The following is a 17,795-nucleotide window of genomic DNA, read 5'->3' as shown; positions in this document are numbered from 1 at the left end:
CAGTAAAAAAATTCGACCATATGTAACCGCTAAGACTCGAAACAACATTTACCGCTTCTCGTAAGCGACCACCTCCCGTAAGCGACCACTTCGTAAACAACCGTTTTGTTTCTCAATTCTCAGTTAAAAACTGTTTCAAGAGCTCTCTCGTAAGCAACCACCACTCAGAAATTACACATATTCTTGTGTTTTCTGTTACATAATCACGTATGATCGTTAGTAAATCATTACTCAGAAGTGACAAAAGTTCAATTTTTAATGACGCTACCGCGGACTACTGACAGATAATAACAGTTTACAGACAGAGAAGATGGCAATAATTAGATCTGTAGGTAAACGGGAATTCTTAAATGTTATCCAAAGTTTCATCAGAAGAATGAATAGATGTGAATAATTTTAGCTGTTACGGTCATATTTTTATGTAGTTAATCAATCAATCAATCAATCAATCAATCAATCAATCAATCAATTATTTGATCAGGAGGGATTTGCTGAAGCAAAGGCATACAAAAAACAAACGGCCTAAACAAACACCTAGGCCGTTTATTCTAATTCATGCTTATCTTGAACCTTTGCTGTTTTACTAGTCTCTTGATAATGGAGTTACAATGACCCCGAAACGTCGAGCAATAAATCTTTCCTGGTTTTTTGAATCAATCAATCAACAATCAATCAATCAATCAATCAATCAATCAATCAATCAATCAATCAATCAATCAATCAATCAATCAATCAATCAATCAATCAATCAATCAATCAATCAATCAATCAATCCAGTATTTTGTTGATCTTTCCCGTAAGCGACCACTTTGTCGTGCCCCAAGGCTGGTCGCTTACGAGAGAGTTGACTGTATACATGTTTTATAAAGATATATAACTATTTTTTTCCAAAACCACTTTTTTCAGGCGAACCTGGCCAATATTTTCTGGGGCAGATATGAAAATAGCTTTTGCATCTGGAAAACTAACCAATCACCATAAGCTTGGTGGTGCCGTCATTGCGAATTTCTAGAAGCATCCCCCCCCCCCCCCACCCCCCATGCAATGTAGATAGCCCCTGAAATCATTCGGACCGTACATAAACACAAGAACATGACAACATTGCATGGGCGGGAGGTATTTTGTGTTGAGTTTTGGAAATGGTCCCAACATTTCTTGCTAGGCCGAAAAAAAAAACCTACGATGTCTCCAATAAAGACACCATTGTATGGAGCCTGGATACTGTTGTCTTAAACAACTAAGCTCAAGTAAAGATAATCAAGCTGAATTGGTTAAGTGATATCAAGCAAAACTGACTCAACTTTACCCTTTCGTGTTCCGATAAATTATCAGCACATTCCCTTACAAAAAGGACCTCACATAACTTAAATGAGTTCAAGGTATTTAAAATTAGTCTTCCGTTAAACTCTACATACCAAAAACTATTCGATGTAATTTACAATGTTGTTCGAGTCTACTAGAAGCTTATCATTGATAACTGGAAGCAGACCGGCCTGCTACTTCCATATTAAGTAAAATAATTCCTACATTTAAACTATTGAAATTGAAAAACAATCACAATGTGTTAGTTACTCAGTGCTATGGCGGTTTCTCTAAACTTTCCTTGAATCTAATTTCAACAAAAATGGGTAGCAACTGAACTGTGAGAAACTGTGACTCTCCTAGGACATACATCTCGTGAAAAACTAAACTACTTAATTAAATATGAAAAAATATGTATCTTTATCATTCCTTTTGGGCGTATGTGGTTTGTCGCAAATGTTTTTAAATTATTTGCTCAATTAAACTTGTGCGCTAACAATTAACGTTAGCATAAACTAAAAAGAATAAGTTCAAGTCAACTTCAGACAAATATGCACAATTGCACAAAAAGCTTATATTCCTACCCTCAGTAGCAAGAAATCGACTCTGTGATGAGGCCGTCGTCGGAATCACGGTATTCAAAATGCAGTCCTCCTTGGGCAGCGTCCTTGGTGCGCATACACCTCTCCTCCAGTTGGAAAAACCTCCAGACACAGCCAGCACATATGCGATTTACAATGTGAACATTCCATATGATTGCAGCCTTCATTCTTTTCAATTGGTGTGCTGCATTTGGGGCATTTCTTTCTATTGCTAGGATCCTTCTTCATCCATTCATTGAGACATCCTTCTACTCGCCTCTCTGATTTGAACATGGCACAGGTCATCCCACTGTGATACTGCATGTGGCATGATGTGCAGATCGCAGCAAAGCATGCGCCGCATTCGTGGCGTCTACCATCTCCTGAGACGCGGTAAACCATCCCACAGTCAGCTGTTGGACAATATTTAACTATCTCAGGGTTACCTCTAACGTACGCATCTAAGGCACTGAAGGCGAGTTTTTTCCTCTCACTTTGACTCAACAGGTTCTGCAAATCTCTCCATGCAACGGGTTCGTCACAGTTCTCTTTGACACATTTCAGTGGAAATTCCGCTGATTTTAGTTGCTGAATGACGCAACTCTTGTCGTAGGCATGGCCACAGCATGCGAGTCTGTATATGTCAGCTGTCTCATCCAAATCACAAAGGCAGATACCACAAGTTAACTGGGTGTGGTTCTCAGTGTGTAGAGATGAGGAATCTTGCATAAGACTCTCACAACAATCATCTACAAAGTGGCTGATTGTTTCTCGGGCCTCATCCGAACTAATGATCTTAAGAACGTGGCTTCGAAATTCCACGTGGAACTTTTGGACGCCTGGAATTTCTTGAAGTCCATGCAGATCGAGACCAAATCTTGTGAAAAGTGATTTCAACAATCCGCGAGGTTTGTTTCGTCCCCGAAGCTGCATCTGCCATGGGTGGCTGTTACTTGCGATGGAATCATTGACAAACTTGTTGATAGCACGCCTTGCTAATTCCCGGTTGGCTTCGCTTCCATGTATTCTGACCACTTTGTTCCTCCAATCTTGGCTGATTACTGTTCCAGTATCCTTCTGAATGGCCTGAAGATCGTCTTTTACTGGATTGGTCAACAGCATTTCCAGATTCTTGGAGATTTTACAGTCGATCTCGTCTCCCTTTAGAAAATGGTTGAGAATAGTTGTCGCACGAATAAAGTGGTCTGTACAGTCACTACGAACTTCTATAGCAACCCGCTTGTGGTTTTGCTGATCTTTTACCTTAATAGACATCTTGTCGAAGGTCTGCTCAAGTTCCTTTATAGTTGTTTGCAGCTCACCTTTAATGATGGTGAAGACATTTCTGGGACACAGCAACATCGTTGAAAGGTTGGGTTGCAAGGTTACTGTCCCAATTCCGTGGATGCTCTTTCCATGAAGACCCATCAGAGCTGCTTGACCTTCCTCAAAGTCCTCGAACATTAGATTAGCATACCCCTGGGCAGCTTTTGGTGAAGGCTTTACCATGTAAACGGAAAATCTTCTGTCCGTAGCAAAGTTGCCGAGACATTCTTCGAGGGATTTCTTCTGCACTTCAAGGGTCTCGTCTGTAATTTCAAACCCTGGTTCTCGGTTGATAAATACCTTTTTCACCTTCACAGAGGGGATCAATAGTTCTACAGAAGACGTCACATCCTCCTCGGATGTTTCATAATTAAGTCCCCTCATAAATATCTGTCCTGGGTGTTTCATGTTCGCTTGAAATGTAACGCGTGTTGACTTAATCATTAGGGAAGGAAGATTGCCAAGCACATGATGGTAGTCTTCGCCATTAAAGAATTCTATGGAGCCAGTGCCTTTACCGCGACGACGAAGCCACTTGGCTGTCACCTTGAACTGAGGAATCTGTGCATGTACGCCATCTGGCATAGAGTGATTCGGCTTTACTGTTATGCTGCTATGTTGGGAGGTGTCGAGACAGCTCTTCACTGCTTTACATGCATCTTCAGCCTTCTTAAAGGTTGCAAAAAGTCGTGTTTGGCCATCCTGTTCTTTGAAATGATGTTTTACAACGTCTCCAAACGATTTCAAGTAATCTAAAGCCATCTGTCCACCTTGAATATCAACTACAGTTACAGTTCTATACATATGAGGCATTAGCACCTCTTGCACCTCACCGCCCGGTCCCCATACGATCCTAGTTCCCTGGCACTCTGCTCTTAACTGTTCTTCTTTGTCCTCACATCTCAGTGATCTCCTATTTTGTTCCAAATGGCTTTCTACGATAAGCAGAGCTTTTTCAGAGTAATTGGGTGGTATGAAGATTTTCATTTGCCCTGATTTTTCGTCTTTCTCCACTACCACCAAACTGTCATCACAGGATTTGGACACCTGTTCTTGAACTTGATCTAACATTCTTCTTTGGAATCCTCCGAAAGCTAATGCCATTAGGTCTGGACTACAAGGCAGCGAAACTTGTGTCATCACCGTCGACATCAAATCATCCATGCTATGGTTTACATCTCCCGTTGAAATCATTTCCCGGAGCCAACTCTCCTCGACAGGAGTCGCATTGATAGCAAAGTCGCGAGATGTCTTGAGCAGCTGTTCAAAGACGATAAATTGTGGCGTGGCTCCAAGGTACTTTAGTGCCGAGGAAGGATGCAACTGCACACAATGGTTGAATGAAGCCACTCTGTATCCTGCCTTCTCGTGACCGGTAAACACGCACAGGTTTGTCACATAACAGGAAATCAAAATTCTTTGTAGCTTGAGGTCAATGTCGTCATTCTTTTTAATAGCATCTGGCACTGTCATGGTGAGCTCATGCTTTAAAGCCAGCTTGAGTTCTTTCACAGTCTCGTCGGTCATGCGAAGAGACTTGGCATTTAAGCTGTTGTCAAAGGCCCACTTGTTTCCTTTCCCTTTAGGCTGCTCAAGGTACTGCCTATAGACTTCCAAGAACGTTAACAAGTCGCCTCCATTGTGACAGAAACCAACTTTTCTTCTGTCTGCCAGCTGCTTTTCTTCTTCACTGCCCATGCGGAAGAACACACTCCCACTAACAGTTGCAATCGCTGCTAACGCCAAAGCTTCTGCCCCGATTCCTTCGTCAATGCCATTAAAGATCAGCTTGGCTAGACGTGGCTCTACAGGGACTCGCGCGATCTTGTGGCCCAAGTCGGTAAGCTTTCCGTTATCGATTGCGCCAAGAGATTTCAATGCCTCTAATGCTAGTTCTATCGATTCAAGCGGCGGTGATTCCACAAACTCGAACTGAGATACGTCTTCAATTCCAAGCTCCATTAGTTTCAGCACTGCCTGTCCAAGATGAACTCTGAGAATCTCTGGTCTGGACCCATCCTCCATAGCTGCATATTCATCTTCGCTGTAAAGTCGATAACACTTTCCTGCCTGAGTTCGTCCTGCTCTTCCCTTTCGCTGTTCAGCAGAACTCTTGTTGATAGTCGTTACTTCTAAGGAACGTTTGTTTCTTGTTGGGTCGTACTTCATTTCCTTGACCATACCAGTGTCCACCACGTACCTTATCCCAGGGATTGTAATGGACGTTTCCGCACAGTTCGTGGCAAATACCACCTTACGTTTGTTCGTGTATACATCGAACACCTTCCTTTGCTCTTCTTGGCATAACTTCCCATGAAGAGGAAGACAAACTAGATTTGAATCAGGTTCAACCTCTGATAATTTCTCACATGCGCGTTCTGTTTCCACTGGCGAAGTAAGGAATACCAGAACATCTCCTCGACCTTCTCTGAGGTGAATTTCCCGAACAGTATCTACAGCCTCTTGAAGGTAGTTTCCAACACTGCGTGATGGGTCCTCTTTCCATATCACATCTACCGGAAACATTCTACCAGATACTCTCAAAACTGGGCATTGGTTAAAATACGCCACAAACAACGTGGGATCAATGGTAGCTGAAGTAATGACTACTCGTAACTCGGGACGCTGAGCGAGGGTCTTCTTTATCATACCCAGGAGTAGGTCTGAGTACAGGCTGCGCTCGTGGGCCTCATCGATAATTATGCAAGAATACTTGGATAGACTAGGATCCTTGAGGCATTCATTTAGAAGAACGTGATCTGTTGCGTACACAATACCAGTGGTTTTACTTGCTTGTTTTTTTCCACCAACGTGACAGCCTACAATCTGCCCAACTGCTCCACCCATTTCCCGAGCCACGTGGGCGGCTAAACTAATGGCAGCGACCTTTCTTGGTTGAGTGCAAGCGATTACGCCTTTCTCCGAAAAACCACCTTCAAAAAGATACTGGGTCATTTGAGTGCTTTTGCCGGATCCAGTTTCTCCAAGAACAACACAAACTTGGTTCTCTCTGACGGTCTCAATGATTAAGCTCTTTTTGGCATACATGGGAAGGGCTGCGTCAAGCCTGTGACATTCTCGACCAAATGAATTCCTCAAATCCTCAATACTTTTCTCAACACTTGAGTGTGGTTTGCCATTCTGGGCAGACAGAATCGAAATTACTTGACGTGAGAAATGTTCAAACTCTTGCTGCTGGAGTTCGAGTTCAGTTTTCTTTTGTTTCAAAGCTTTTCTTTCCAATGAAATTTTTTCATATTCATCCAAACGTATGTGTTTACGAACATTAAGACTCTCTAAATGACCAGTAATTTCGTTGATTTTTTCACCATGCTGTTCGGTAACCGCTTTGATCTTTCCTTGAATTTCGCTTTTGCATTTAGCAAGAAACGTGTTTGCGGTGACCATTGGATCATCCTTCAGAAAACAGACACCAATCTTTTCGCCAGTTTTTAAGGCATTTTCTCTCAGCAACTTTTCAGCTTTTCTTCCTTGACTCGTACTCTTAAAAACGAAAGTAAATTTACTGGGTCTACCATCCTCGGTGACAGTGTCTTCTAAGGAAAATACAAAACTGTCTCCAAGACATTCTCGTAGGTACCTGGTCATGACATCTTGACTGACGTTTAAGGTCGTTGGAGGTCTAATCACCAAACGACATGGTTTTGTACTCGAGGGTAACATTTTGCCTTTCTTTGCACGTCTTTGTTCAACTTCTTTTTCTTTTGCCCCGGGGCTGTTGATGAGAATATCCCCTTTTATTTTTATCAGGCGACTATTCTAACAGATGTGTACTTGTAAGGCTAGCGGGAACTCTTTAATCTCCAGGACGTTTTCAGACGTGTTAGAGGGTTGTGCACGGCCCATTCCACATCATCTGTAATTATCAACATTGCTATGAGTAACATAAGCCTCGATTTCAAATGTAAGTCCTCTATCACACGGGAGGGGCTATTTTACTTCATACACAAAGAGGAATTCGGTGAAGGGCTTATCAAAATTGAGGCCTTAATAGAGATTGGAACTTCTAAATTTCTGAAATAAATGCGAGTCATTTTTTCTGTGATACACACGCATACTCTGTTTGATAAGTAGGTTATAGCAATGGGTAGCCTGATGTGTTACGGGGTTTGCATGACCCGTATCACGATCCCTAACTTGCACCCATTGTAAAAAAAAAAGAAAAAAAAAAAAACACCCTCTGGCCGTGTTTGGCTAGAACATTGATCTGATGAAAATAAAATTGTGCTCATACTGTAAACTAATTAAAACCAAATTACTCAACTATGGGTGCTGGTAAGGTTTGCTGGTGGCTATTACATCAGCCTATATTGCCAGACACTCTAGAGGGAGGTAACAAGGTCATGGTACTGATGTTAATTGTGTAATGTTGTTGGGAGGGTGGGCAGTATTGAGAGTAGCCTGCAGTGCAGGCGTTTTTCATGGGCGAGCGCTGAGTAATAAATTTAGTTCGCGTATTTGAAGGAGGCTGAGGGGGAGGGGGGGGGAGGGGGAGGGGGGCTTTATTTCTCAGCCAGTCGTCCTCTCCCTTAGGGTCACTTTTGACTCGCTCCAGCCCTCTCGCGCTTCCTCGCCCAAGGTGACAGCAACGAAGGATTATTCAGCGCTCCCGCTCCAAAAATACGCCTGCATTGCAGGCTATATTGAGAGTGTCACTTCTTTTCCTTACATCCAGACAGCTTGGTAACGAGACTTTTAGTAGCTGGGGAAATTATAACTGTTATGCACCAGTCAATTGAAATCCTGACCCCCCAACCCCCGGGACATAGTGGGGATTTAACGCGGCCATAGCCGGGATTTAACGCTCATTTAACTACACGTTGGCCCCAAGGGGCCGCGAAATTAACAAACTGTCGGTTTGACCGGGGCCATTGATCGGAAGCGGGAACAACAGTGGGGATTTAACATGAAGGAAAATTAAGCTGAGCCTTTGTCCTTCTAATTTTTATGTGATTTGAAATAAACACAGTCACAAAGGTTTCCATAACTGGGTATGCGACATAGTTTAATTTAATTAGATAGATAATTAAATCAAGCTTATTATTTACGAGACTTTGGAGTTATGGCAGGTACACGTACTAGGGATTTGGAGATGAGATGGTCTATTCTGCATCCTAAGTGGCTCGGTAGCAACGGTTTCGTGTCGTTATCCAAGGATACACAGGTTGAGCAACCCCAAGATACTAAATCAAAATCTACAATGTGCTGAAAATTTAAAAAAATTAATGTCCGTCACAATGTCAATTTTTACCAACAAACCCAAACCGATTTGTATTTTATTTGGTTCTGAAGTACGGTATTGATATCCTTCTATGCGATGCCTTTAACAGTCTACTAGACTCCGGAGGCAGGGAAATTAGGGGTGTTTTAACACCTGGCCAATGTTAAATTCCCCGCTATGTCCCAGGGGTCGGGGGCCGGGGTTTCAATTGATTGATGCATTATTGACAGTTTCATAGCACTTCAACTGTGAAGTACGCTGGTGTCAGGTAATTAAATTTGCAAATCAGAAGAATAATTAAGTGTTTTTAGGTCTCATTTTCCACACAAGGCCAGAATTCAGGGTGGGTCAACACCAGTTTTTCAAAGTGAATCATATGGAATGTGCCATAAATATGCCACTTCTTATCCAAGTGGTCCAAGCCTTTTTAGGCCCTGTTCATAAGCCGAATTTCTGCCATGTCAAATGCAATTAAGCCAATTAAATTCAACAGAAATTCGACGTCTGAATCAGCTGCCGAATTTCTGCCTTACGTTGACTGGTCTTGTTGCATTATCCGGCCGAAATGCGGCACTGATTCAAACGTTGCATTTCTGCCGTGTTGAATTGAATTCATAAATTTACATACATTATGTCAATGTATGAGCATGCTTAAATCAAGGCTGACTGTCCAAAATGGCATCATAGCACTCGCGCGATTCCATCGAGGAAGAATGCTCATCAGAGGAAGAGAAAATCCTCGCAGGAAACTACATGGAAGTACTGCAGGAGAGCTATTGCAGCTCTGATGATGACATTGATGAAGAAGTGCACAGTAAGGAGGATATTTTGGTCATGTGTATATTCGTCCGCTTTATTAAATACTCTACGCCAGCAGGCAGTGCCTGCAGCATTGTTACTAGTTAATGCACACGCATGTTTTTGGCCGCCATGTGTTAACATGATCAGCCATCTTGTTGTACGAACGTATATTGGTCGTTATTAAAGCTGTTAGAGTTTCTACATTGTGACCTTCCTAACCCTTCAACACTGGCGTGGTGGCAGCGACTACTAATCCACATCTCCGAGAGCCTGAGAGCCATCTCGCTGATCCAAGCAACAATGCGTCAACCTATCCTATGGTCGAGTGAACTCCGTGCAGCCATCTCAACAGTCAACTTAAAGGAAAGTATCTCTTCACTGTTCCTTGTTACTAATGAATGAATTTTTAAAATTAGAGCTCTAAAGCAATGGTCCCTCACAAAGAACTTTCGAAGCTTGGAGGCAGAATCTTAAGTATTCACTCTCTGTGGACGCTAATTTTGCCCCCTTTTTGGCAGACAATTTTACGTGGCAGAAAAAAGTTGTCCACTGCCCCCCTGAGAGGGCTCACTACTGATAGGGAAGATGTCTCAACTTCTCACCAACGTACCGCCATTCAGAAAAACGTACATCTTGAGCTCATGTTAGGACAGATAGCAAACTTTTGTCCTGTTATTTCGTGCAATACTGTTGTGAAAAATTCCACGTCTGTCAACTCCATTTGGCAAGCAATAACGGCCCACTATGGCTTCCAGTCCACTGGAGCTCATTTCCTCTGTCTCGCTAGCATAAAACTGGAAGTTGATGAACGCCCCAAAGATTTATTCCAGCGGTTAATGTCTTTCACCGAAGGTAATCTACTCGTTGCCAATAGCAACATTACCCACCACGGCGCTACCGTTTCGGTTGATGAGGAACTGACCCCCACACTCGAAAACATGGTGGTTTTGACATGGTTAAGACTCATACATACCGACTTATCTGGTCTCGTCAAACAGCGTTATGGCACCTAGTTAAGATCCAGAACACTAGCTTCTTTGAAACCAGAAATTTCACAGGCGGTAGATTCCCTCCTCAACGAGATTCGCACTGCCGCTGACACCAAAGTGCTGCACACCACCACCACAAGATTCAGACAACCGCCCCTTCGCCCTTCTTACAAATCAACTCCCCAACCATGGCCTTCCAACAAGCGACAAAAGTCTTGTCCGTTATGTAAACAAGCAGGTCGCAATGACCGACGCTTTTTGAGCGCTTGCTCGTATTTACCTCCGGAGGACCGTACGTATCGGTCTCGGTGTCGCCTTACCTCTACCCTTGACGACGAAGAACCTTACTAGGCAAATTATGAACCCTCAACCCTCCTCGATGAAGACGACCCCCCCCCCCCCCCCACGTACCTCTGCACGTACAGTTTCACGCCGTGTTAGTACTAAACAATCACCCCACTTCAAGGCTTTTTACAGGCATCATCCGTTATGTCTCACCCTTGACACAGGCACAGAGACTAGTATGATCAAGTCATCCGCAACCATTGAAAAGTTCTTCCAGCAAGCATTGCAGGCCGACGGTGTGACTCCCTTAGCGGTAGTCGGCGAGACTCACCTCATCTTATCCCAAGCAGACAAACAACTCGCTCTTGATGCCCTCGTTGTTGATGACTTAGACGTAGACATTCTTGCTGGCACACCCTTTGTAATTGCCAACGACATTACCGTTCGCCCTGCAAAGTGCCAAGCACGTATTCAGGCCTCTGAAGTCATCCACTATGATCTCACCGGTGATCCAACCACTAGTTCCCATGCTGTGCGATGCGTTTCCTCTCCCGCGACTGTTATTTGGCCTGGAGAATACGTGGAGCTGGACATGCCCTCCGACCTAGGAGAAGATTGTGTACTCGCCCTCCAACCACGTACAGACACCCCGATTTCTAAACATACCAAGCCTGCCTGCATTTGACCTGATCCCCAAATCTTGGAAGCCGTCGGAACCAAAATTCGTTTAGTCAACACTTCTAACGAACCAAAAACCATCGGTTGCCACGAACGCCTCAGCCAGATTCTACCTACAGCATGTGTACGATCACCGACTCCCATCTCAGTACCCACTAATCAGACACAACCCATAAAGCCTAAGAATTCCCTACCCTTCTCGTCTGGCGTGTCCGTAGACCCTGAAAACTTAGTTACTTACTATACACGCCTCACGTTTCGACAGCTGTTGCAAGCGTATGACAGCGTCTTTGATCCTGACATGACTGGTTATAACGGCGCGGCTGGTACCATTCAGGCAACAGTGAATACTAATCCTGTACAGCCCCCTCAGCGCAAGGGTCGTGTCCCTCAGTACTCCCGCAACCAACTCGTAGAGTTACAAGCTAAGTTTGACGAGCTCAAGCAAGCCAAGGTCTTCCGTCTCCCCGAGGATCTCGGCATAACCGCTGAGTACCTTAACCCATCGTTCCTAGTCAAAAAAACCTTCCAGTGGTCACTGACTCGTGACTGCATTTTCCGACGTCGCACGATACAGTAAACCGCAGCCGTCACTAATGCCAGACGTAGACACAACCCTGCGCACCATCGCTCCCTGGCACTACATGATCAAAACCGCTTTCACCCAAGCATTTTATCAGATCCCTCTCTCTCTGTCTTTTCTGAAGTACTGTCGCGTAGCCACACCGTTCTGCGGAATTCCGGGTATACACGAGATCAGCGATGGGATGCCTGGCTCGGAGACAGCCCTTGAAGAAATGATGTGCTGCATCCTGAGAAACTTCATTCAAGAAGGTTGTATGGCTAAACTTGCAGACGACCTCTATTGTGGCGGCGATACACTCGAAGCACTGCTGAACAACTGGAGACAGGTGCTTGAGGCCCTCGACCGCTGTAATCTTCGTCTCTCCCCTACGAAGACCGTCATTTGTTTCAGGTCTACCACCATCCTTGGCTGGGTATGGTCCCAAGGCAGTCTATCAGCTAGCCCTCACTGTATCGCCGTCTTGACATCATGCCCTCCTCCCCAAAGTGTGCAAGGTCTCCGTTCCTTTATCGGTGCCTATAAAGTCCTCAGTTGCGTGCTCCCTAACCGCTCAGACCTAGTGGACCCCCTCAAGTAAGCCATCACCGGTCTTCAGTCTTCCAACAAGCTGCTGTGGGATAAGGACTTAACCTTCAGGTTCAAGACTGCACAAGAGTCCTTATCCAATCACAAATCTATAGTTCTCCCTCGCACGTCAGACACACTTTGGACAGTCACTAACAAATCCGTTACCAAGAGAAGCCTCGGTGCTACACTGAACGTCTCGCATGCCGATCACCCTCATCTTGCTGGCTTCCATAGTGCCAAACTGCATAAACACCAATCACCTGGCTTCCCTGCGAAGTTAAAGCACTATGCATTGCTGCCGCCATCAAACACTTCTCTCCTTCCATCATTCAATCGCACCACCCTACGTCTGTATTAAATGATAGTAACCCCGCGTTCAAGCGATTGACAAACTATGCCGTGATGAATTCTCAGCTAGTCCTTGAGTGACCTCCTTTCCAAGGACTGTCAGTCATTACCAAGTCAGTCTAGAGGGTCCCCAATAGGTTTTTCGGGATCCGGGATTTGGCTTTTTTAAACGTCGAGATTTGAAATTTTAGCGAAAAAGAGCGTCGATATTCGGGATTAGAATTAGGGACGGGAAGCGGGATTTGACGATTTTACGAAGCGGGATGCGGGAAACGTTATTCTAAAGAAACGAGATCCGGGAACTCCGGCGTGGAAAATTTACGATGAAAATCTAGTTGTTACCATCCTCGACGAGAAAAGAATTTTACGGGTCCTACGTCTTTACAGATAAAATTTATTTGTGCTCCCTGAGACCTTGCAGTTAACTTGAGCTGATAAGCCTAACCAAATGCCACAGAGCTAGCGTACACAACGGCTACGAAACGATTCAAACGGCTCCGAATGATAAGAAAACCTCCATTCGGAAAATTTGAGTAGTTTCCTTCATGATCAAATTCAGAAGATCAACAGAGAGATCTCTCTCTGAAAGAAAATCTCTCAGAAACGTACTCAGGGAAGCACGTAATCCAGAAGTCTAAGGTATATAATAAGCAACCAGTGGGAGTCGTGTTTGGCCTGTCACCTTTTGAAATATCTGTTGCAGTCCCACGTTGTGATACGTGAGTATCAGTGCTCTTCAGACTTTGATGGCCATTATCCCTGACTGAAAAGTTTTCCCAAGGGTCAATGGATAAGAAATTTAAAATGAACAAGCTCTAAAAAGAAATTGCTAACTGACTTAGTGACTCACGTGATACACCGGAAACTTTGAAAATGTCTTAAATGAACGATGTCGTCGTTATGTTGGAAAGAAATAGAAGAAATAATCTTACAGCTAATTTCTCGGTGACCAAAGACCACTGAATGCAAAGATCAGTGCTCAGATTTGCAGTGGGAATTTACATCCAACTGAAAAGGTTTTTTTTCTGTGTGTGTGTTGTCGTGGTAAGGGGCTTGAAAAAAAATTATGACCTGACCGGGATCGGGATTGGGCTAAAACAGCTGTCGGGATTACGGGATTGAGGGAACATTTTTTCGGGATGGCGGGATTGAAGAACCCTGCTGGGGACCTTCAGTCTACAACACTTGGCTGGAAAGGCCAACTTATGGTCTGACTTCACCAGCCGCAACGCGCCCGACTGCAGCGATCCCAATTGCCAGATCGGCAACTTTGTCCACGAAATAAAAGACTCCATCGTGCGCAGCCTCTCAATCCAGGACATCCTCAACAATAAGTCTCACCTCCCCTTCACTACCAGATCAGCGTGGCTTCAGATCAAACACGATTGTCCTGACCTTCGTAGAGTCCACGTCCGTCTTAAACAAGGCACTCGCCCGTCAAAGAAACTTACTAATATTCGTGATGTTAAGCGCTATCTCAGCTGCACCTCCATTGTTAGCGACAACGTTCTTGTGGTCAAACACACTCAATCATTTGCTCCCGTTGCTGAAGCAATCGTCGTCCCCCGACCCATCCTGGAAGGCCTTTTAACTGCCCTCCACATTAAGCTCAACCATCCATCCCACCATCAGTTCCAAATGGTCCTTCACCTTTCCCAACTCACCGGTCTCTCAATCCTCTGACGATCCCCCAGAAGTTGTAGGCGTCTCCTTCGCTGCTGCATAACCGTCAGTTGATCCTAGTGCTTCGAGAATGCACCACATCCTTTACTGCTTCTTGCTTGATACGCGACAAGAGGCATGATACCCTCCGTGATGCCCTCACACAACTAACTATTGGTCTCCACCCACTTGATGGTCCAAGAGCGATTATACGCGTAGATCCCGGTCCTGGTTTTACGTCGATGAGCAACAACGACTCACTCAATCACTTAAACGGCACAATCGACGTTGATCCCATCAAGAACAAGAATAAAAACCCCGTCGCCGAGAAGGCCGTTCACGAACTTGAAGAAGAGCTCATTCGACAAGAACCTGGTGGACGAACAGCAAGTGAAGTCGGCCTCGCTCTCGCCACTGCACGTCTGAACTCCCGCCTTCGTCTTCCTCGTGAAATGTGGACCCAACGCAACCAATACACCCATGAACAGTTGCTGTTGTGTGACTACCAACTCATACTTGACAAACATGCACATCGTTCCACAGACCACGCCTTTAGCGAGAAGTACAAGAACCCCTGCGGTCTTGTTCCAAACGCGCCACCACTTCAAGTCGGAGACATTGTCTACGTTGTTCCACACAAGGACAAGTCGCGCGCTCGTGATCGCTATATTGTCGTTACTGTCGACCCCCCTTGGTGTTTCGTTAAGAAGTTTAGTGGCTCACAACTTTGAGCCACTTCCTACAAAGTCAAGGTGTCTGAATGCTACACCGTGCCTCCCTCAGTTGTACTGTCCAACCACCCCGGTCCTCCAGCCTCTCACGACAAGGATGACGAGCCTTCACCTGTAACTCCTGCCATGCCACCAGCCCCAATGCACCCAGAAATACCCCCTCCTGCGCTGCCAGAGCTTATTACGTGCCATCTGACAAGAAGCAAGTCACTTTCTTAGCCAGTGAGGACACAGCACTTGATGTTCCCATTCGTACACCTTCTCTGGCAGTTGTGCAACACGATTCTTGCACCTGTGTTGCAGCCCCAGAGCAAATCACGTGGTCCTCTCCCAGTTCGTCTCCTGAAACTCCTGGCCCAAGAACACAAAGACAGCGCAGACCACCCTCGTACTTAAATGACCTTATGTTAAATTTTAGCCTTCTTTGGCGCCCCCACAGTTTAATGCTAGGTTCATATTTTCATAATGTTCCTCCAGTCCATTGGACAGAGTCATTCGGTTAGTTCACATTCATTTCCATAGAAGAAGAGGTTTTGCCAGTAGGCAGTGCTCGCAGCATTGTTACTAGTTAATGTGCACGCATGTTTTTGGCCACCTCGTGTTAACCTGATCGGCCATCTTGTTGTACAAACCTATATTAGTCGTTATTAAAGCTGTTAGGGACTGATCGTTTATTACGTCCTGGGGAAGTGGGGGGGGGGGGGGGCGGTTTTCTAAAAAATTGAGTGTATGAAAATTTTACCCCCCCCCCAAAAAAAAAAAAAATTCTTTCAAACAAAAGTTTTACCCCCCACTGCGATGACAGTTTGAAAATATTACTTCTCCCCCCCCCCCCCCCCCCATGGTTGGCCTGGTAGTTGAATTGTTGAGAAGTTCCTGGGCACAACGCTTGGTTACATGCGGAAATCGCTAGCTCTCTGAATCTGAACTGGCAAGAGAAACAATCAGAAGTTGGGCGAAATTCAAGTAAGGTAACGTACCATAGAATATCTCTTCAATGTCTTGATAATAACGATGTTTTGTTATTGCTGGAGTCTATTCTTCAGTTGTCAAAAGAAGGTACACAGAAGGTCAAAGCAGCTCGGGGTTTGAGAGCAGTACAGGAGCATTTGATGTATGGATGTGGATATATAGATTTTTAAGAAGCCTACCATCTCTATTTGTCTTTTACAACAAGCCTTCAGAGATAAACTGCTTGATGAAATACACGGTTTGCCTGTCTATGTCATATTTACTCAACCTATTACGTGCAAGATCTTTGTCGCTCTGAAGAATAGTAGCGATATGGAGAAGTATCTAGTCGATTTTACCAACTCTATGATTGATGAGAAGAATGATTGCTAAATACATTTAGTTGGTACCTTTTGTATGTCTGAAAATTTTACCCCCCTCAGTTTTCGTACAAGGTAAAAAAATTACCCCCCCCCCAAAAAAGAGCTCGTTTAAAAAGATTACCCCCCCTCAAAAACCACCTCCCCCCTCCCCCCCCCCAGGACGTAATAAACGATCGGTCCCTTAGAGTTCCTTCGTTGTGACGTTCCTGTCTCTTCAACACTGGCGCTAGCTTTGTCATGACAGACACTGTAGTATCAACTCTGAATTAAGTTAACCTAACTTAATTTTTCCGGAGATTGTAAATTATTATTGTTTTTATTATTTAGATTAGCCATTCATTACTTTACATTAAGATTTTGTAATGCGCATTCGATCATATCTTTATAGCACGTTACACTGCGCAATATAAGAAATAAACATTATTATTATTATTATTATTATTATTATCATTAAGTGCGGCACAAGTGCGACGTATGAATCAACAGTCGCATTTCTGCCGCACTTAATTGAATATGAATTCGACACGACAGAAATTCGACGTGTGAACTGGGCCTAAGTTGCCTTGCAAAATGTTTGTATCGCAGGGTATTGCATCAAACAGTCTTTCTTATAAGTATCGATATTTTTGAGGGATATCAAAATATCGATGATATCGAATCGGCCGTTACATCTGGCCATTTCTTCCTCCAAGGAAAGGGAAGCCTAAATGGTCGCCAGAAATAGTAAACAGTCAGAGACTGAATTCGCGGGCACCTTGCCAGCCCGAAGGAAAAATGTTAGTTCTTGCGGCCTCGCCTCCAACATTTACAATGTCTTTGCTAAAGGAAATACTTAAAAGAGTAGGTCTTAAAGTGTTGAAGTGTCAGAGGAGTAGGAAGTTATGTGAAGAACTCAAAATGGAAACCGAAACTTTGGACGAGAAAACCAGTCAATTGCAATGTGAAACGTGCCTGTCCAAAACAGCCTAAAGCAAAAACTCCACCAAAAAGCGCGAATCAATTAAAATAATATTCTTAAAGTAAGTAGTAAATTAAACCATACCTCGTTTAAATACATCCCTGGTTGAATTTCCTTTGATTGCGTCAGCTTTCGCTTTTCGTACAAAAAGTCTTTGTAACACTGGCTTAGATGGGTGCAGATTTTCCCGGAAATACAAACCGGAAGCGGAAATGTATCTAGAATTCATCTGGTGCAGAGACATAAATGGCATATTTTCTTTCGATTTCATGAACAGTATATTTGGTTAAGATCTTAAGCTATAAATTTTGTAAAATCTTTTCCCTCAAGATAGATCTAAATTGACAAAAATACATGTAGTCAGAACACAAAGTTTGACCAGAATTGTTGTCACCAGTATCACTG

At 44.1% G+C, this 17,795-nt stretch overlaps 2 protein-coding genes across 2 annotated transcripts; one reads left to right on the top strand and one right to left on the bottom strand.

The window, feature by feature from the left end:
* Positions 1 to 238: 238 nt before the first annotated feature.
* Positions 239 to 17,713, bottom strand: LOC146457469 (uncharacterized). Its single transcript, XM_085091936.1, has 2 exons — positions 17,475 to 17,713; positions 239 to 7,086 (listed from the first exon to the last, which is right to left on the bottom strand). The coding sequence occupies exon 2, from the start codon at positions 6,891 to 6,893 to the stop codon at positions 1,941 to 1,943; it is 4,953 nt and encodes a 1,650-aa protein (XP_084948062.1). The 5' UTR covers positions 6,894 to 7,086; positions 17,475 to 17,713; the 3' UTR covers positions 239 to 1,940.
* Positions 8,904 to 15,680, top strand: LOC146457470 (uncharacterized). Its single transcript, XM_085091930.1, has 2 exons — positions 8,904 to 12,146; positions 13,307 to 15,680. The coding sequence occupies exon 2, from the start codon at positions 14,610 to 14,612 to the stop codon at positions 15,096 to 15,098; it is 489 nt and encodes a 162-aa protein (XP_084948056.1). The 5' UTR covers positions 8,904 to 12,146; positions 13,307 to 14,609; the 3' UTR covers positions 15,099 to 15,680.
* Positions 17,714 to 17,795: the final 82 nt, after the last annotated feature.

Source organism: Pavona decussata, unplaced genomic scaffold (genome assembly GCF_977016875.1).
Source record: "Pavona decussata unplaced genomic scaffold, jaPavDecu1.1 SCAFFOLD_243, whole genome shotgun sequence".
In the NCBI taxonomy this organism is placed as follows: Eukaryota; Metazoa; Cnidaria; class Anthozoa; order Scleractinia; family Agariciidae; genus Pavona; species Pavona decussata.
Note: the sequence above shows the minus strand (reverse complement) of the source record. Positions and strands in the feature narration are given on the sequence as shown.

Coding starts and splice junctions, on each gene's coding strand:
- LOC146457469 (XM_085091936.1), bottom strand. CDS start 6,893: ATGTTACCCTCGAGTACAAAACCATGTCGTTTGGTGATTAGACCTCCA.
- LOC146457470 (XM_085091930.1), top strand. CDS start 14,610: ATGAGCAACAACGACTCACTCAATCACTTAAACGGCACAATCGACGTT.